The sequence below is a fragment of the Helicoverpa armigera genome, chromosome 14, assembly GCF_030705265.1.
Source record: "Helicoverpa armigera isolate CAAS_96S chromosome 14, ASM3070526v1, whole genome shotgun sequence".
NCBI lineage: Eukaryota > Metazoa > Arthropoda > Insecta > Lepidoptera > Noctuidae > Helicoverpa > Helicoverpa armigera.
In genome coordinates, this window is record NC_087133.1 from 9,492,051 (window position 1) to 9,514,447 (window position 22,397).

The 22,397-nt window shown below is 35.4% G+C and overlaps 1 protein-coding gene across 1 annotated transcript in view; it reads left to right on the forward strand.

Annotated features, from left to right (window-relative positions):
• The window catches only part of LOC110373319 (C3 and PZP-like alpha-2-macroglobulin domain-containing protein 8), a 199,708-nt gene that overhangs the window by 164,925 nt on the left and 12,386 nt on the right, over nt 1-22,397 (forward strand). The window contains exons 10-14 of the mRNA XM_064037709.1: nt 1,817-1,934; nt 7,491-7,630; nt 11,197-11,388; nt 14,755-14,983; nt 20,697-20,847. Coding sequence (XP_063893779.1) covers nt 1,817-1,934; nt 7,491-7,630; nt 11,197-11,388; nt 14,755-14,983; nt 20,697-20,847 — 830 coding nt within the window. The remainder of the gene's footprint in view (nt 1-1,816; nt 1,935-7,490; nt 7,631-11,196; nt 11,389-14,754; nt 14,984-20,696; nt 20,848-22,397) is intronic.

Consider the following 22,397-nt stretch of genomic DNA (forward strand, 5'->3'; position numbering starts at 1 on the left):
CTGTCTACCAAAAATTCAAATCTTTTCAGTAATTTCACCGTGAAACGCGAAGATAGACAGAATAACTTTCGCATTCATAATATAAGAAAATAAAATATTGTATCCTATGAATCGATTTTCTATGATTCTACAAATTAAAAACCAAAGCAAAGTAAAAAAGATATCTCTTGAGAGGAGAGGACTATACTATGACAAAGGGTAATAAACCCGGTCCACAATTGGTCTAGACGTCACGCCACCGCCCCATAAATTCGTTAGTCTTACGCACTAAATGCTTTTAGGTCAACTACCAATGTTATAAATGGACATCGTATAAAACCAATCGCGCAATAAACATTCCCTGGACCAAACAACTCGAACGTTCTAGTGTTGGGAAAAACAGGCTTAGATTTATAACGACAAATATTGGTATTGTCGGGAGAAATTTTTGATTTGTGTGTGTTGGGTCCGTAGTAAGATCGGGGAACAAAAGGCCTCCTGTTTATAGCTACCCGCGCACACGTAACCAGCATTTGTTTTGTTTACATAACCGCTTCGCAGTCGATAAAAATGTCGACGAAATTTTCCAGTTCCGAGTTCTGTTTCTGGGTCGAGAAGGTTTTATTTGATCGCGACTTTTATTAAAATTTATGTCGTTTACGCTCCTTTTTTTGTATCGTAATCCTCATCTTAAAAATGGACCTTTATTCATGTATAGTAACAAAATATTTTCGTGTGTACTTAAACAGAATATATTGCATACCTATTGGCCATAATCCTAGCAGCATTTTATTACTGGGTAGCAGTGGCTCTTTTAAAATATTGCCATTTTAACACATATTTATGTTGCACCATATTTTAAATTCCCATCTGCGCTAGTATTTACAATTTATGCTACACACTTTTGAAACGGTTTACCGAAGTGACACCGAATTTTATTTATCGCATTATAAAGTTTCATTTTAGGTAAGTTTTAAATATTTTAATAGAATGTAGGATATACGGAGAAGCATTTAAGTACACTCTAATATTGCCCAACTATCATAATGAGCATATACATACATATAATGGGAATATCTATCTATTTTTTATTAACTTTATATTTCAACAAAAACTGACTACTTAGTTTTCTCGGAAAAATATTTAGAAACTTGACCATACTAAAAACAAAAGCCTTCAAACTATTCTCACCGTAACGTGCACTAAATGCCCCCAATAAAACTCACAATTGCCAACGAAGCAACTTCTAAACTTCCCAAGTTGACACTAAATCAAATCCCGCAGAGTGTTAACTAAAAAAACACAAAAATTTCAACATTAAAGCAGTTTTAGGTGTATAAACCACACCTGCGCGCGATATATCATCGCTCCTACTGTCGGTTGGGTAGCGAAAATCTTTTGATTGTTTTTCCCGCCTTGGTTTTTGGTAGAAATGCTGTTAGTGCGATTTTTATTCTTCTGGGTGTTGGTTTAATGGTTTGCTGGTACTGCTGACCGCATCAAGGTGTTGGTGTAAAAAAAAACAAGTCTCTTCGGATTACCTACTTTACATTAAACTGCTTAGATATAATATAAGTCTCAAACATTACCGGTTGTATGCAAGTACCTAATCGAGGTAGATACTCGTTGAAATACCATGGGTACAAGCACTTTGTCTATCCTGCAGAAATCAAATTATAAACCCAAATAAACTATATTCAACCATCTTCAGGGTCTTAATATATTTTTTTACTGTTCTTCCATACTCAAAACATAAGGAACAAAGATAATCCAATTGTGTTCATAAATTATCTTTTTACTTTCAAACAAACTTCTAAAACCTCCCCTTCTTCCACAGGTTCCCAGTAACAGCAGACATGGCGCCAATCAGCTCACTCCTCGTCTACTACGTCACGGAGAACGGCGAGCCTGTCAGTGATGTGGCTAGCTTCCATGTGAGACTGCTGCATAAAGAGGTAAGAATGTAATCAACTTTTTTTATGGGATGTCATTAAATGACCTCTTCTGCTGTGGGTGCAGCGTGAGGGAGTGTCAGACTCTGACTGACTAAAACCCACTATGTTCTGAGTCCTTCGTATACTAAGGCCGCGGTAACTCTTTGGAGCAATCCTCGGAGGCTCACTGTTAGTCTACTATGTCATGTATGTTTCGACACTGAAGATATGAGAAACTGCGTAGAAATGTTGCGACTGCATTTACTATGTCATTTTTAAGAATTTAGAATAAAATAGAATTAAATAGAATACGCATAAACCGAAGGTTCCCAAAGTGGTCACACGCGCACCCCACGGGGACTCGACGGGGTTCTACGAGCATTGCAAAGTTTGGAAACCTCTGACATAAACAAAATGTAGTTATATATACAGATCTACCTCTACACACTTCAGTGAGTCAAAACGGTATTCAAAAACACGTCAAAACGAAAAACATTTCACACAAACCAAAAAATCCGCTCTCTATACGCCGAACAAACACACACGTTTGTAGTTTAATAGATTCAGATACACGCCACGTTAAGCCGAATTAACATACTTTGTGTTGATAGTACTTTAAGCTTTATTTAGTTAAGCATTCATACAAAATACGGGAACGAAAAACTTTTGCTATTTCTACATACATATGTTTGTTCTAACAAATTGTTTGTGTTTCTCTCGGTTTTTCGAATGAAACACGTTATCATTTTAGTATATGTATTTTTGTACCGTGTTGATTTTATCTTTTCTATTTATACAAATGATTATAAATTAGTATATAAAATAAACATTGATATGTGCGCGTTTCCTCAATGAGCAGGTTAGTTAAATATTATTTCATAGGAAAAATAATATAAATTAAATGATAGTAATTGTGTGAAATTGAAGCAGATACACAAAACATTTTTAATAAAAATATAGTTGTATATAAATAAAATGTGTTCCTTTGACAGCAAACCAAATATGTAAGTCCCACGCGGTTGCAATATTTTCGCAACTTAAACACCAAAATAAAACGATAAAAACAAACGAACATAGACACACAAACAAATAGACCGCGCAAACAGAAATTTAACGCACACATATCCATCAAAATAGACATAACATTATCTAAACCCATTGCTCACTTCATCCTATTAGGGTCCAAAGTTTGGAGAACAAATGACTAGCGGAGATGTCATAACGCCATATCTTAAGAAAGTAGCGCGCCAAAATGCGAGTGTTTGAGAGACGGGGAATGTTACTAGCTCCGCCCTTACACACCTATGAATCTCGTCCATTATTGTCAAAACAAAATCACCTAAGAAAAATCTATGACAGATTGTTTTTGAGTCTACAAGGGACCCGAACGCCTCTAGTAACTGATCACGCCCATTTGACCTATAAGAAGGCGCCTGACCTACCTTCCTTATAGCATCTCAGTAAACTTTCCTTGCTCCATGACCTTAATCCATTGCTCACTTCGTCCTATTTACAGTCCAAAGCCATCGGTACCATTCAAGACTTTGTCAAGGCAACGTTCAGGTATTTTCATTAGATACTCAGTCAATCTGTCTGTGAGACGTTTCGAAGCCTGTTTACTGTTTGCGGTAGCTATTGAAGGAGTCCTTTGCGTCAATTGTTTGAGAAACATGGAGCTGGTTTATAGAATAGTGTTGTGGGTAGGGTTTAGTAATTTGGGTGTCTTAGTAGCAGTTCCGAGTATATTTGTGGATGTTTTGATTAATTTTATCATCATGTCATCAATTTATTGTCTAGGCAAGTCTAAAGAAAAATAGTATTTTCTGCCAATCAAAACTCAAATTCTAACGTTTTATTTACTTACACGTTAAAAGTACAGTACAACTCGTGAAAAACACTACACATGAGATTGAATCCCTAACTGTTTTATTATCCTAAGTATCTACTTACTAAAAACAATAACGCACTTGCAATTGTTTCGTAAAAAACACTATCAATTTACACAAAACATTCGACGACACGAAAAAATCTAAACTAAACATATCACTAACAAAATGTAATTCCAAAATTCTGTCCCATACAAAGGCCGTTCGTAACCACTAAATTATTACTAGCCAATAAACCTCTATAGTTCATAATAATGATTAATCAGCCTACATGAACCTTTGATCAGTCAATTGGCGTGAAATTGAAATACCGTTTGCTGAGCTTAATTACTACTTTGTTGATTTTGTGTACCCGTCATCATGAACCTGTCTATTTTTTAATGTACCTGTATGAACCCTTTGATTCCTAACGTATGGTGTTATTGAGCTTGGCTTGTTGAGATGTGTAACTACATATTTGAAAGAAAAATTATTCACCACAGGTTTAAGTAAAGGTAAAAAGATGCTTTCAAACAAAATGGTATTTAGTCAAAGTCAACATAAGATCATTTATTTCGAAGCCTAGACTAAGGCTCCAAAGAGTGGGTCTCATGGAGAAGAACCGACAAGAAACTCTTAAAAATATAGTATTTATATATGGGTGTACAAAAGGCACACAGGCCAAACTTAGAGCCTAGTTAGATAAAATATATTTTGAAACAGTAGGTATCATTTTTGCCCGGCTAATTTGGCCACTGGGCAACCTTTTCTTTAATTATCATTTCATTAGACGCTAATTAGGGCTTTAAAAGTATTTTTATAAAAACAAAATACCATTTACCTTTTAAAATTGTAATAAAGCACTCAAAAATATAACCTAGACACAATTGATTAAGTTCAAAACGGTGCTCCTATAAAATTAGAGCTAAATTAGAAAAGAAAACTCGTAATGAAAATGTTTTAACAAATTACCTTTGAGTAGCTTTAGAAAATTAATTAGTTTTACAACAAAATATGTACGAACTAGGTCCCAACAGTATTTACTTTATAAATCCCTATTTAATTAGGACTAATGAAGTCAAAGTAAATCTTTATGAACATAATTCTTGTGAAATGAAGGTTTATATTTAAAAAAACAGTCATAAAAACATACGATATCAGAATTTTATACATATGTAAGCGGCCATATATGACTAGCTAAAGCTCTTTTGTCTTACACGCATGATTACCACTTTTTTCTTTTGCTCTGTTCTGATGGTTCGGTCCATATAACACACTGGACTAACTAACTGAATATATAGGACACTGGACTAATGTACTCGTCATTAATAATTCAATTTTATTCTATAACGGATTACTCGCAAATCGGTCATATATATTTTTTCGTATTGTCATCTTAATTAAAAATAACATAAGTACAAAAATCAACAGCAGAACTGTAAATTTTAATTCGTAAACGCCGTCCCTTGCACAGGACGTCACACTGTCGTGCGTGTGACAGGCCTTTTTGTACACAACACCCTTTGTATGGTGGCAAATTTAATTAAAATTGAACTTTTCACACAACAGGATACAAAGAATTAACGCATGTACGAGTAGGATAATATGCGGGGAAAAGTTATTGGACTTTAATTAATTACTTTGGAACTTGGGTGCGAGTTGTTTTTGAATGACGAGTGGGGTAAAATTCGAATAAGTGATTTTTAAGACACGTGCATAAGGTAGGTACAAAATTATAGGAGACCAACGAACTTTAATTAAGTTATTGGGTGAAATTGTTTTTTAACAAACATCTAGTACCCAATTTCCAAATGCGTTTTAGAGAGATGCGTTGCAGAAAAGTAAATAAATTAGATAGGTAGAGAAGTAAGTATTAGAATTTTACTGAAGTTCTCTTCAAAACAAACGAGGTTCAAACTTCGTAAGGAAGTAGTCATCTTAGTTTAATTAACTTAAAATTGTCCCCTTCGGACAACTTACTCAACATTTTCTCGTGACAATTTTTTGAATGGTGCTCCTGCATTATTTTTATGGGACACTTTTTTAATGGGGATGGCGAAATGACATAGATTTGAGTCAGCCTTTTTTCAAATTATATTATTATTTTATGCAAAAACTTGTTATTGGATATTAACATTATCGAGCAATTAATGTGATTCGGAAATTTAAAAACTCGATTTATATTATTTTTATACAATATTTTTAAGTACGTACTTTCGTGGTGGCCTAGTGGGTAAAGGACCAACCTCTCAAGTATGAGGGCGCGGGTTCGATCCCAGGTCCGGCAAGTACCAATGCAACTTTTCTAAGTTTGTATGTACTTTCTAAGTATATCTTAGACACCATTGACTGTGTTTCGGATGGCACGTTAAACTGTAGGTCCCGGCTGTCATTGAACATCCTTGGCAGTCGTTACGGGTAGTCAGAAGCCAGTAAGTCTGACACCAGTCTAACCAAGGGGTATCGGGTTGCCCGGGTAACTGGGTTGAGGAGGTCAGATAGGCAGTCGCTTCTTGTAAAGCACTGGTACTCAGCTGAATCCGGTTAGACTGGAAGCCGACCCCAACATGATTGGGAAAAAGGCTCGGAGGATGATGATGATTTTTAAGTACGTACTTTGTAAGCACTAGTCAGCTGCGTCCTATGACAGTACATACAGTCACATACATACATATCCTTTGCGGCACATTATGATATCTTTTTACACTCGTCCAGCTTATATACCTACCTAGCTAAATTTGGCAACTATGAAACGCAAAAAAAGATATCACATAGTACTTAAGTCAATCAAACCTCCTCCACACATATACAGACAATTTTTCCTATATTAACACAACACAAAAATTCTTTCCCCACGTTACCATCACCCGATCACAGTCCAGCTATAACGAGGCGTTTAATCACCGACCCTTAATGAAAGGCTATTCGTTGTCTGTTAGAGGACGCAATTAAGAAACCCCGTAATTTACAGTGTGCCCAGATATCGTACCAATGCGTACGGGTGTTAAGTGGGTCTTGGACATTAAATTTATTGGTGTAGTAAGTTTCGGCGATAGATTTGTGCGTGAGGTGGTACGGGTGAAATAGGTGCTGTTTGGGTCTGAGGGCTTTGCGTGTTAGTACTTAGTAGGATATTTATAGATTGGAATGTTTGCCGTAGTGGTTTAGGAGAAAATATGTCAATCCGACATGTCTGAAAATATGTGTAATGTGTACCTCTATATGCCAATGATCATGAATTTGTAATCTGCAGAAGTCACTTCGGGGATGCTAGGTCAACAGATTGAGTGGAAACTACGTTGATTGGTCAATGTAATGTAATGTCCTGTGTTAAGATAATAAATAACCGATAAGTAAGTTATAATATAGAACATAACACATAATCCCTGAAATCATTTATAAGGGTTATATCCATATTGTCCACGTCAGCCGGCACTCGCTAAGCTGCGGAATTGTTCGAAAGAGTTACCCCGTCCCTGACTGATAAAAGACCTACGGAGGAAACATGATGGGTTCTAGTCAGAAAGAGTCTGAGACTCCTTTGCCTTTGCTAACCCACAGAGTCATTTCCCATCGGAAAAAAAAGACGGCACTCGTTGGGTACGCCAAATTGGGGCCATACTTTATACACAAATTTTGCCAAAACATGTTGATAATAGTGATGAAGATTGAGTTCGTTCAACAGCATTACCCAATTGCCATTTGTTACCAGGTGGCTGTAGCAATAGAAGAGCGTCGTTGGTGGTACCCCAGAGCGGCGCTGCAGCTTCGAGTCCTCGCTCCACCTGACTCCACCATGTGTTTGATCGGGGCACGAGCTCCTCCTGATGCGAGATTCGATCCACATCAGACGTATGTATCCTTTATTGACCTGGCCTTGCCAGGTTCAAATACAGGTATCATTTAATAATTATACAGACTCTTATAAACTTGATCCAAAGTTAGACCTTGTTATATTGATGTCACCTCGAAGGAGCCCAGATATTGCACAATAGTCAAAAAAAATATATGAATCAACTTACCTAAGGTCCTATGGTATATGGCAATAAAGCGAAGATTATTATATCCAATATTGCATATCACTTAATTCATAATGAACCTTTAATATAACAGAATCCAGAATACTCATAATCTAATTTACTTCTGCTCCAACAAAAGTAGCTAGGTAACAAATTGCCCAGTAATATTCATTAGCTAAATTAATGTTCTGTATTTCGTAACTTCACTTCAATTATATTTGGAGTAATTGCTTTTATCTTAATGTATTTTGGGGAAGTGGAGTACTAATATTTCCTAAATGTTTGCCGGAAACCTAACAAGGCTGGGAGTCTTATTTGGTATACAAGTAATAATGGAAATATTATCTATATTTAATGTTCCTAGAATGCTAACAATTTATTATCATTAGATGAATTCGTCTTTGGGGCTCAATTATTCTTATATTTTTTTATCTCGTTCTCCGCCTTCTTATTGTCTATTTATGTCCTAGCTATTAAGGTTACCTGGCATTTAGTAAAGACAGGATTTTAGTTCACAATTCTTTGACTACACCCACCAAAAGTCTATCCTTCTCAGGTGAAGAGCAATATGGACTAAAAGTACATTTAACTAACGCCGCATCCCCCGAGTTAATAAATGAAACCATGCTCCAAATACATAACCATAACTACTAGTAGATATAAATAAAACGATATCAACCGCAAAATAATCTACAACATCACCCGTCACCAACATCATTAGCTCTTCATAAAGAAAAACCGAAGAATTTTAATTTCCGCAAACCTCGATAGCCTCATAGGGTCGTGCGGAAAACTTATAATTTCCCAGTCCATGAAACCGACAGCTAGTGATGGGAATAGGAACTCGTTATTGGTCGAGAGATCGAATAACCCTACCGTGGCTGTATAATAACTGCGTTCTGCAAAGCTAAGCGATGCAGCGGATTGTGTCCGCCAAGTAGTGACGTCGTTGCGAGCGGACGCTGAAGTATTTGAAATTGGATTTCCACTGTAAATAGTTACTGTATTTTCCTTTTGTAGTATTTCTCGGGCTTTGGATCCAGTTTTGTATAGCGAAAATTCAGTGGAGACTATTATGGATACGAAATATTTTGTTGAATTCTGCGAAATTACTCTCAGATATGCTTCTTGAAATATGTATCATCAAAGCAAGGTTAAATTGTGAATACTTATATTTATATGGATGTTTCAAAGTGTGATTCAAAGAAATCGAAATTGAATTTTATCTGCAGACTAACTTGATTTGCACGTGTCAAGTCACCGTCTCGCCGGAGTCACAGCCCCTGTCAGACGAATTTTCTGAAATGAAATAATCTGACAATTTAATTTTATTAAACTGAATCAGACTAAATTGTCTGGCAATTTAATTTTGTAGAATCTACGGTGTAACTGATGAAAAATGGACGGACTTTAATCATGACTAAGATTTGTGCGAACGCCCCAGTAATATTGTAGAGGTAGTTAAAAATGTATTTGACTGACCGTCTGTCACCAGGCTGTATCTCATGAACCGTGATAGTTAGAGAGTTGAAGTTTTCACAGATGATGTATTTTTGTTGCCGCTGTAACAACAAATACTGAAAACTAGGATTAAATAAATATTTTGGGGGGCTCCCATACTACAAACGTGATTTTTGTACGTTTTATAAATAATGTCCGACTCACACTTGGCCGGTTTTTTTCTTTCCTACTCTTGTTTTTCTAAAACTTCAAGTTCCCACTTCAGTACTAACGAACTGCTTGAATCTTGTAACTTACACCACTCTCTCACTAACAAAGAAGGAAGCGTCGGACTTTGATAGCAGAGAACTCATTTAGCACCGGCTTATTGTTAAGCAATTAACTAACATCGTTATTGTTGTACAAACTTCTGTTCTTCAATGCAAAGTTGTTGCAAAATGCTCTTAGTAAACATGATGCCGATTTGTTATTAGTTTGTGATGCTAGTTAAGTTTGTGTAATAGTTTTATGATAATGTGTTTCTAATATTATTTGTTATAGCTCCACCTCAATCTGTTTCTAAAATCTATTATGTGTGAATAGCCTGTCACGTGTCATTCTTATCGTGAGCTCGTATCTATCCTTTGTTTCAAACCGCTTTCAAACGAAAGGCACTTTCTTCATTGAAATATTCTTATAGATTACTGTCATGAAAATATTGTTACTCAGGCTTTTGTATTATTTAACTGGCATGCTTCACATTACATAATTTAGAATAGGTATCAGTCTTCATAATAATTACCTCATAGAACAACTGAAATTTAATTCCCATCAAAATCACCACTTCCTGCGAAATATTTATGATTTTGTTAAATATTTTCTGTTCCAACCAATTCATTTTCGTCAGTATTCTATTAGACATCCGCACTGCACGCTGCGGAATCTAAACCAAATTCTAATGCATACATATATCATGGAAATAAATTACCCTTGTCATTGCCTACCATGGCCATATGAGGCTGAATTTCACCAAAATATGCTGCTAACGTTCAAACAATTCACGGTACTACAGGGACGTCAATCAAACATCGTGACAATACCAAACGCGCTCAAAGCGAATACATCATTTATCGTCACACGATTCATCTTCCTGTGGAAACATATTGAGTGATATCTTTGGCGTGCAAGTGACATGGTGTTCTGTTACTTAATGGTGTTTTGTTTTGAGTATTAGCTGGTTAAAATTGGTTACCTCTTTTTTACCTAGTTCTTTAACATCTGTATCTTTGTCACTATCGTTATCATCAGTTTTGTCATGTCGCACATAGGTTATGGCTTTACCCACTCTTGTCAGTAACTTGTGGCGTAACATTGACGGTAATTCGCTCAACATAAAAATCTTTCAAGATTATAAGAATACGTTTTCAAAATCTTGTTCAAAGATTGAACAAATTTTCTGTCACTTCTCCAGCGAGTGCGTTTAAAACTTTCCCCCGTATTTCCAACTTCTCACTCCCTACAGCTGAGCCAAGGATTATGTCGCCCGATTCATCTTTCACCCGGTTTGTCGAAGGAAATATCTTCTGCCTTTTCATCTGGCTAAATGTACGCGTATGAGCAGTTTCCGTTGTTATTGAGACATCGTGTCTGCCGTTTTATTTCGTTTCTACTTCAAAAGTATCGCGTGTATGTTTTTTTGCTTTGTAATGTTCATCTATTTTGCTTCCGTGTTATCCAAGGGTATCATGTTTAATGAGGTCGGTTTGGTTTTTCATGTTTTTGATACTTAATGATGCTTTGTTCATGGGTATTATGGATTATGTAAATTTTCCCATGTAACCTCACAGGCACCAAATAAAATAATTTGTCCCTATCATGTTCACAGAAATTTTCAAAAACTAATTATTTCGGTAATTATATCCCTATACTAACCCGATAAACGTAACATCCATCCACCAGGACACCAGAACACGAAGAAGCTCCCGGTCCCGAGTTCGTATCAGCTGGCGTCTCTCTCTTCGTTGGTGGCGGCGCGTGCGGTGGCGGCGTGCTGTACCGACAACGTACCGCGCCAACTCCTCACGCTCCTGCGCACCTGGTACCTCCGGCGACGCATGACCGACTGTGGATGTGGAAGTGCTTTAATTATACGTGAGTATTTATTTCTATAAAAAATAGGAAAAACTACAGAACAACTTTAACAGTCAAACCACTAAAATGGTTTTGTGGGGCTTAGCTTTAACTCTAGACCTAATCATTGTTGTTAATAATTAATAAAATGGTAGTTTTACACAGGGTGTGGTATTGACTACTTAATGGTACCCCCACACTGTAAAACTTAACTTATAGAAAAACGTAACTTATAAAAAAAGTAAATTCGACACATAATGGATGCAAGTAAATGTATGAATACGGAACAAGATAGAGTAGCTGCGTATTTGAATATTTCCGTACAAAGTTAAACATCAAAATTAAACTACTTAAATGTATTCATGAATCAAACTGAAAATAATAATTATAACATTGATTTTAAAGTATTTCATTTCATTATTGTGCTGTTTAGTAGGTCGTTTTCAATTAAATTCCAGGCTTTAATCATTATTGAGTTGACTGACTTCTGATAAAGAAACCATTCAGCCATTCAAATCGAACTCTGCAAGAACTTTTAATATAAATACTTTGAGTTCGATTAAGTTCTAAATTATTTGATTAAAATTAGCAACTTTAACTAATTAAGTCATTTCAAAATAAGTTACACCAAGTTCTATTTTCCTTTCGAAAATTTTCTTTGCTGCTAAAATATTAGGTACTTTTATTATGGGCTTAGAGTATAATCCTTAAATCTCTTGAATGGGTAATCCTTCTAAGAAATAAGGTTTGAACTTTTACTTAAACACAAATTAAATGAAGAATGTTTTCTCTAAGTAATAATTTTATTTATCTTCACGATCCATGACATAGTTCCCTTCCAGCGCTTTCACACACTTTAACAATTTGTAGAACCAAAAATAGTTAGCTGCTGATCTTTCCTCAAACTACAGATAACTAGAACACAAATAAACCACATATGTACCAAAGTAATTTACGTACAAGTCTCCAGAGACCTAACAACAAGAAACACATAAGCCTATATACATATATTCCCATATCTTCAATATGTGTAGAAGGCCACAGCTCACAAACTTAGTTTCTTTCCAATTCCGAAGAGGAAAAATCCGCGGAAAACCTTCGACAAACACGGCAGTAATTAGGGTTGCCACCTTGTAATAAATATACCTTAGAAACCTTGGGATAGAGAAGTAGACCATATGTTAATAAGTATCTACTATTTGTCAGAGCTAATCAGTTTAGTAGAAAATATCTGCATTTCTATGTCAAAAGTGCATGTCTGTAACTTTTTCAAAGAAAAACTATAGAATATTTTTACTAAATTGTACTGACATACATATATCAGAATATACTTAGTTTTTCTTATGTAGGTATATAAAAAAGCGCATAACTCGGGACTCGGGTAAAACATATCTAGTAGTTTAAATAATAGTTATGTTACGGTTGGCAAACTTTTTTTTTGAGATGGGAAATCGTACCCTCCGCTGTGGAGAGAGAGTCGCTGAATGCGAGAGAGAGTGTCAGACACCCAACCTACCCAACACCAAACATGATACATTACCGAACACAGACTAATTTATAGATCATTTACATGAAACATGATCCCCTCTACAGATACTACATCTTGAAGGGCCTGTCAAATGTATCATATCGGACTATTATAAGTCATAAGGAGACAAGACGGACGACCGTTTTGTCCGGCATCCGGTCACTGTCCGGTTCTCCGACGGAGACAAAACGGTATCTCGTATAATATTTTAACTTTATGCCTTCGAGATTTGCGTAACCCTCTCGCGATAAAAGTTGTCATTTGTTTTAGGATTTGCGTGACAAATGACGTCATTTGATACTTTCAGCCATTTGTAAGGTTTATTTAGGTTATAAGGCCGTTTTAGGTTCAATAAATAATGTGTAAAGTTTATTTTGTTTCTTGAAGACACTACGTTTATACATTATACCTAAAATGTATTAACCTAATAATTTAACCTTATTAGCAAGTGCCACCTCGTTATCATTTTTGTCATCAGGTAGGATTATAATAGTAAAACGCAAGCCTATATGTACTTACATTAAAAGGCACAGTAGCTTCTACGTTTAAGCAACCAAGCTCTGCCAGTGTTAGACATAGGCTATTTTTTTACCGGGTTCGTGGAGTACGAACACCCTCGAGATACGAGTGAAACCGCTGGCGGAAACTACCACTAGAAAAAAAATATCCCGAACACAATGCATCCGCTTCGATTAAACAATATACAGGGACAACAAACTAATTTAAACTGCCCATAGAACAAACAATACCGCACAAGTAAATATCTGATACCATAACCGACCAAAAGTATGTTCAGCCATTAATCAATGCTTTGCTTTTGATATTAAATTAGTACCACCATTGTTTTCCGATAAAATCATTTCATTATTCAGTTTAATTAACATACACAAGCTGGTTACATGCAGTGTAATAAATTCGGGAAATTGAAAAGCTTTTGTGCAACGTAAACATGGAACTTGCATGAAATAATTATTAACTATATAGGTAAATTCGTGTATTGAGAGCGCGCGCACACTAGAAACTTTTAGTCGGCCGATAAGTAGTTGGGCTAAAGCTGTCATCCGTCTGGGTTTCCCCGGATTTGTCCAAGTTTGGAGCCCGTCCGGGGGCTGTCCGGGCGGGGTTTGAAGAAGTGTCCAAATGAAAAATTTCTATGAAAATTGGGACTTCTTTTTTTGCATATTATTTTTGAAAAAATGCAGATGGCAGCCCTAATTTGGGCTCATAAATAAGTATGAAGATGAATGGAAGTACACACGATACAACGGTTAAGGGTTTGTGTTTGTGTTAAGTGTTCGGTATCAGACCGATGAAAAACATTGATTCAATGCACGATTTTCTAAAAATCATTTTTTTTTTCTTACCAACGGGCCGACAGTCAGAAGACTAAAAGTTTGTTGTGTGCGCGCGTATTAAACGTGGTCTAGGTTATATTGCAGGCTTTGTATTGTAAATTGAGAATTATGGTTTGGGGTTGCCGTTATTAGCTTGCATGATTATTTTTCGGTACCTAACTAAACATGTAGCTATAATATCTACCTATCTGCCTGGTTGTTAAAATTGCGATCAGATCAATAGTTTATGAACAAACATGTTGCGTAATAAACAATATGTTGTTACTATTCGTAGATACTGCAGAAACAAAGCCAGCTGCCTACTCATTTATTTTTATGTAAACTTACTCACAGTTTTAGTGATAAGTGTATCAGCCACGTCCCGACGGAACTTTGCACACCCAGATAGGTATAGGTAATGTATTTAGAATTTTTACACTGAAATATTTTTTTTCAAATTTAACCAACTACTTCTCAACAATAATTTTATATTCCCAATACTAATAGAAATAATTTCTCCACCAGAAACCAGCTGTCAACTGACGGAGTGACCATTTCTGCGCCTTCCGAAGCCGGTCGCTGGTCGCTTTGGGCCCTATCTCTCTCCAACCACGGTCTACGCTTCTCAGCACCACGGACCATCAATGTGTTCCGACCGATACAACTGGACTTCTCACTGCCACCGGCCTTGAAAGTTGGGGAGACTGTCGAAGTGGATGTCAAGATTACGAATAATATCAATAATTGTATGGATGTAAGTATTTAGACTTATATTTTTTTTGTTGTATATTATGCATTGAAGAAGCTATTTCGTATCGATATAATTTGTCAAAAGACCATGTCAGGTTTAAAAACAACTTTATTTCTCAAATAATTTACAGAATTCATTACATAAATGATTTGATTTGATTGATTCTTAAAGTATATAAAAAATATGGAAGTCAACCAGACTTCCCAAAAGTACCTAATCTATACATATAATAAAATGATAGGAAAGTCAAAACTGTACATTGAATATTTTTTTTCAAGAATACTTGGGGGGTGATCCATAATCGATTCTGAACCCAAATATGTAGTTTTTATAATTTTTGTCTGTATGTCTGTTTATCTGTTTGTCTGTATGTTTGTCTCGGATCAACTGAAAAAGTACTACATGGATTTAAATAAAATTTTGCATGACTATTACCTGGGGGCCGGTTCAACACATAGGCTACATTTTATCACGCTATCACCTACGGGGGTTGAGCAATGAATGATTAAATTAACGAAATTGGAAATTCTATATTGCTCACGCAGACGAAGTCGCGGGCAACAGCTAGTTTATTTTAAATGGGTACTATTCTTATTTTAAGTCTTAATAAACGAGTTAATAAAACAACTGATCTTCCACATTAGGTACCTGGGTATTCTTGTTTGCTTTCAAATACAGAAAAAGAAACATAAAAAAACCTTGTGAACATCATTCGAATGAGCAAAGGACCGTCTATATTTATCTTCAATCGATATTATTATTGGTCGATTAGATAATCCACTTGAATCAATAGTGAACACGCACTCACACGGAACGGGTTATGTTCAGACTAAGCTAAGGGTTTCGCTCTAATGAAGTTAGATACACATGGCTAATTAGTTACCCACCTGCGCGAGTAATCCTAATTTCTAATAACAAATATTTGCTTTATTTATTTTCGACTAGCCGTTTTCTCACGGTTTTACCCGAATCTTGTGGGAGCTACCGCCCACGTATCGGGACAAAATGAATGGGATGAAAAGTATGTCTTTCCAACAGATAAAGAATTTTTAAAATCGGTTCAGTAGTTCGTAAATTTATCTATTTTTATTTATCCTCTTTATAACATTAGCAAGCTCTTTATAGCACGAGAAAACAATCTCGTATTAATTTTGTTTTTCAAAAGCTTTACACTATTTTTAGTTTTTGATAGAAAACCTCGTGGCTTGGTATATCCGTGTTGATCGATCACTTGACGAATCTTCTTGTCATGACTAGTTCCTCGAGAAAAGCTTAGCAGATGTTAATGATATTGCCTTGGGTATCCAGTAGCAGTTCTAGAAAAAATACCGAGCATTTAACCTGATAGTAACAACATTATTGGTTTTACCGAAGCTCAGTCTTTGTAAGCCGCTGGCCTATCGATAGAAACTAGCTAAGTAGCTTACTGCTTTAACGAGAACTAAGTAAGGTATACACGGCCTATTCAGTGTACAGCCTCTAGCTAGGCTAATTAGTGATTTAATTGAAGTGGGATTCTAATTGACTGAAATTTATAGTTGCTTAGTTTTTTTTTTTAAGAAACTACATAGAATACTTGTTTATTTACTAAGTACTTCTTGAAGAAAACAAGATGGAACCTGATTTTTGTTTACATATTGTAATTCGGTAAAAAAACCTTAATAGCCCTTTCACACTGGCGGGCTTTCTTACACGTATAAAATGGATTTTCTCTCAGCCCGTCCTGTATTCCAGGTGTCATCGTTTGAACGGGTAGTCGTCAATTTATTTGTAAATAACAACTATCGTGTACACGTATCGGTTACACTATCTATACATGCGAAGTGCCCATTTTTCACGAAATTCACGTAGAACATTTTTAAACCCCGCTACCTCAAACAATCCCGCACTTTCAAAAGCGCTAACGTACCCCGTTGACGCTCACACGCTGATTTGAGTTTGAAGCGCTTAGAGCGGGTAGATTGCCTAATCGCTCCATTTGCCGGGATTCGCGTCTGAATCGCCGGGATCATCCCGGAATCCCTAATCGGGATTCGATGAGCGACGCCGATCGCAAACATATGGGTATCACATGTGGCTATCGGGTTCACTAGGGTTTATGGTGTGAGCAAAGAGTTTTTATTGCATGATCTTATCTAAATAGACGTAAAGTTTCTATATGGTGGTTGATAGGGCTTTTTAGTTTTCGAGGAATCAGGATTTTAATGCTTACCTACTTACCTATATACCCAAGTAGCAAAATGTAGCCCTGTAATTATCCTAGGAGCACGTATTTTTTAATCCTATAGAAATCCTGTAAACGATAATATAGCCGCATTTGGGCGCAGTTTATTGGACTATTTCGCCCTATAGTCGCTTTGTTATAATCCGGTAAAGTGCTATTTGATTTTATAATTACCTTATCAAGTGCTTTAACAAAACATATTTGACCTATAAAAATCCGGTAAATGCATCCAAAAAGAGCGATTGGTCCTTTTATGATCTGGCGCGTGCCGCTACTAGAGTAATTGGTCCTACAGTGATCAGCGTAATATCATTAGTAGATTCATTCAGTCGATCATTCGTTCTTTTTTCGTTAATTCATTGTACTGTGCTTGTGCATGACATTGAATCCTCTTTTATTTTCAAAATATAAGTAAAGTCACATTATAATAAGGTTTGTCATTATGTAACATTTGTCGTGTGCCTGTTTCGTAAAGAGTGCCTACACAACTTGCGAAAATAATTTTATTGATTAAATGTTAGACGATAATAAACATATCTTCATACGCCTTCAAAATTTAACATTTTCATTATTTGTTAATTCAGTAATAAATTAATAAATACCTGTCCTACATAGGGCGCCATTACATTGCATTTATCAGAACCTTTATATGACTTTTTAATCTAAGTTAAGACGCTTACATGACATACCTACGCCACCATATTTAAGTTTCAAGGTTCCTTACTTATAAAAATCAGAGGCTATGCTAGCTTGCTGCTAAGAATCCGTTAAGGGTCACGACTAAGATAAAATTGTTCTATAATATCTTTACCTCTAGCAGCTTTATCTGTGGCATTTATAGGAAGTGCATGTCTTATAGAAGAATGAAACAAGTTGTTAACAAGATAAAACAATCTTACTAAATGCGATTATCGGATCAAAAGTCACACTTTGCTAATAACTTTTATAACTTGCATTTATAAGACTGATCCTGACTGACTGCTCTAGTAAGAGTCGTGTAAAATAATCCTATTGACATTTATAAAACTAAACTATACGGTCGAAAGTACTTGTAGTGCAAATCATCTTAAAAGATGCTTTAGCAGGATCAGTGGCCTAAGTTAATGCGTCTACTAGATTTCTATAAGGCGTGTAATCTTATTAGTCAATTGCTATAGGAGAATTTTGCTAGTTGGGTACCAATTTACGTAATTTCGGTATTTTTTGTGTGTATGTTACAAATTTACGGTTAACGAGGTGGATTGCTTACTATTACAGTTTTTCACAGCGTAGTCCGAAACAGAGATCATAATAATCCCTAAGTCTAATATCAATGGAACTCACAATTAAGATCAAATGATTAATTAGACTATTTATCCATCTTTAAACAAAACAAAAACACATCACCCAAAGAACTTGATTACTCAAAACCTTTCAGTAAACGTAAACAAATTCATTAGAATTCATACAATTATAACCAACGAAGCTACATTCAAAGCTGTGTGCTTGAAAAGCGTAAATTGAACGATAAATCACGGACGAGACTCTTAAATTAAAATATTCTCGGTACAGGATAAGGTAAATACCTCGTACTATCTAGGGGGGGTGTTGGAGGATAATTGTACACCCCCTTCATCCCCTTCCCATCCCCTCATCCCGCCTCTATTGGCCCAAATATCTGACGAATCAACACTACAAATCACAGTTCGAGAATGATATTTGTGGTGACCATGGTTTTCGTGAAAGGGGGACAAACCTTGTTTTTGTATTTGTTGGGTTGGTTTTTTTTTTTTTTGTATTAATTTTGATAATTTAAGAATGTATCCTTATGGAGAGGTGACTGTTATTGAATATTAATCAAACCGTTTTTTGTGTTAAAAATCGTTATTGTTTACTTACTGCAAACAAATAAAATTTTACGTAAAAAATCAGATTTCGCTACGATTCTTCTCAGAATGATACTTGCAGTAATAAATACGGCGAATTTACTGTCATGAGACATGGACAATTGAAGTCGATTCTTGGAATTTTGAATGCAATATTTTATCATCAAGATACCAAGAAAATCTGTAATATCTGTAAAATCTGTAATTTTCAAGCAAGCCTATTATATCCCTTTATGATATGAGAAATCATGAACCATGCTTCATGAAAACTATTTTTATTTCTTCCACCATTTTTGAGGCTGCACAAAAACATGCTTAGTCGATTATCTACAGATTCTAATACTTCACCACCCCAATAGGTCTTAAAATAAAAAAATATAATAACTGTATTATAATCTTGTACAAAATTATCTTTCTAGGAGCTTAACTTTTGAATTATTATTAAAACGTGACCCAGTTTCGCGTTATAACGAATTGAATTGGAGATCACAACTTCATTACTGATCCCGCTATTAATTAAATCAAGTTCTGATTACGTTTTATTTAATAACATTGGACCAATATTTTAGTACTAAAATTTTAACTCTTGAATTTTGATAATAAACAATTGATTAATATTTAATGTTGTTAATAATCACGTTTATTTGTTTGTTTGCTGAATTCTAATAAATTATTAGATTTTGTACTGTGACAGGGTTTGTTTTAATATTAGGTTTAATTATTTGATTTATGCCACTTTTGACACTTTGCAAGTTCATTTGAATTTAAAAAATATATATTTGCTAGTTATTGAAGCACTCAAATTCGCAGTCAAAACGTAAATGAAAAGTTTGCCATCACCAAAACATATAGCTACATATCTACAACTTCATAAACACTACAGAGTTCTATATTAAGAACTGTGTAAAAGACTCCAAAATAAATAAAAACGTCTTGCCACATTGCTTCGAATCCAATTTTAAATCGAAACTTTTATTAAAAATCCTTTGAAACTCAAACGTGTGGCCACCGCTTTAATAACAAGGCTCCATTCGCTATTGACTTTGCACCTCCGGGACAACTCTAGACACCTCGAGAAATTCCATTTCAACTAATATCATATCGATTATATCGAAAATAATACTCCTCTGCTTTTAAGAGGAAAACGGAACGTAGAGTTATTGCTTCTGGTGTTAAGTGTGTCTTTTATTTTTATATCTTTGTTTTTGTAGTTATATAAACTTTGTTTTAGTGTTAGCAGGACTTTTTTTGCTGGTGGTGATTGGTTTTCTTTAGGTTTGATATTTTGCTAATTCAAGCGTTATTTTTGTGATAACTAAATGTGCTTAATCAAGAGGCAGGTTGTTGTTTTTAAGTACATAGTAATAATAAAAAAAATACACATTGAATTCAAACTTAGGAGAACTTCAATATTTTTTTATCTAATTATTGCAAACATGACCATTTGATTGGTGCACTTGATCATTTTTATCTAGTCTTGTTTCAATACGTTCACCAAACAGTCTTAAATGTGCTTTTAATTTTCTAATTTTGAGAGACATCCCTTCAAATTCCTATTATTAAACGTAAGTTCTAAACAAACCACTCAGATTAAATTCACATTACTTAAATATTCCTTGCTTCTCAGGTAACAGCACTACTAGCTCTAAGCGCGGGCGCAGCCTTCGCCAGCACAGGAGCTCTATACGTCACAGAGAGATTGCGACTGGGACCCCGCGGTGGTACCCAGCTGGTAGTTCGAGTGGCCGTCAATACTCCGGGCAGGAAGAATATTACTGGTGTGTATACCTACTTTGAAATTTGAGACTACCTTTATAGAAAATCAGCATGTTTTAAAGTAAAAAAAAAATATAGAAATCATCACACCATTTATTCATTGACCCATTGTATTAGGGAGCGCAGATATGCAGGTGACATAATTTATTTTCTATTAGTTTATAATTAGCGACATACAAGAAGTTAATTTACAAGTAATATTGTGTTGTCCTAAACTTTACAATAATAATGATACCTAGTATTTGGATTAAACATTTTAAACATCAATCAACTATTCTAGCTTACCAGACAAAATTTAGTCTATCCCAAATTCCAAAGAAAGTGTTCGCTATACTTGTATTATCCCTTTTAAAGAGTAATTGATTAATCCACCACAACATCAATCCCTTTAAAATAGAACTGCAAACTTCATCTTCATCAGAACTTGTCAATTTAAAGATTTATTAATAGCTACACGAATGCCTAATTAATAACGAAGAACGCGAACCAGAAATTTATTCCGAAGCCGAAGAAATCTGTTGAGCAAAATATTTTAATGAAGTTATAGGAACAAATCATGGAGAACAAAATGACGAGCGGAGGTGCCATAACGATAAATCTTTTAAGAAAGTAGCGCGCCAAAATGCGGGTGTGCGGGGGACAAGGAACGTTGCTTTTTCGCCCTCTTTTCTTTGGACCCGTAAATTTTTTGTTATACCAAAAATCGTTGACAAATGTCCCACAGAATCCGAACGTTTCATTCGTTTTATGCACTAGTATGTTGACTGATCGTTTTGATTATGTCCACGTACGTATTTTACCTAGAAGAAGGCGCCTGACTAACCTAAATTTTGGCATCTCCGTTCATCTTCCTTACTCGGTGGGGCGAATTCTTAAACCGGAATCTTACGAAATTAAGGACAGCTGAAGTGGGAGTTAATCACGAAGTTTGGGCTAACTTTCAGTTCTTGAAAGTTCATATGACTGTATAAGCATATAGATTTGTATGTCTTACTCGGGTAAATACAACTCTACGTGCTTACAATAAAATTACAAGGTCTATTTTTCTAAGTAGGTAAATAATAAACTCTTTTGCAAAAAAAGCGGGCACCTATGCGAAATCTTGGTTTTAAGAACTTTACGTGTATTTAAAAGGGTTTTAATGACTGTAGGATGTTACTAGCATAAAAAGGGTTACACAAGCATGCGTGAGAGTGTATTCTAAATTTGAATTTTGGAGGAATGTTAAGAAACTCGTTAAACCTTGTTTTGGGCTAGTTCCTGGTAGAAAGTTCGTCGGCGTTTTGAAAAGTTTTTGACGTGATTTTCAGAAAACTAATAATGCAGTTTTAATTAATGGTTAATGGACCTTTCCTTTATATCAAAACGTTTTTTAAGAACTATGCGTTTTTGATACAATTTTCACCTGCTCTAGATGATCTTTAGTGATGATTGATGGCAATGTTAAGAGCTTCGGTATTTTTGTGTAAAGTGTTCTATTGTTTAGATATCTTACCCACGCGGTTTAAAATATCCTCTTCCCATAAATAAACACAAATTAGAGGAGTCTCAG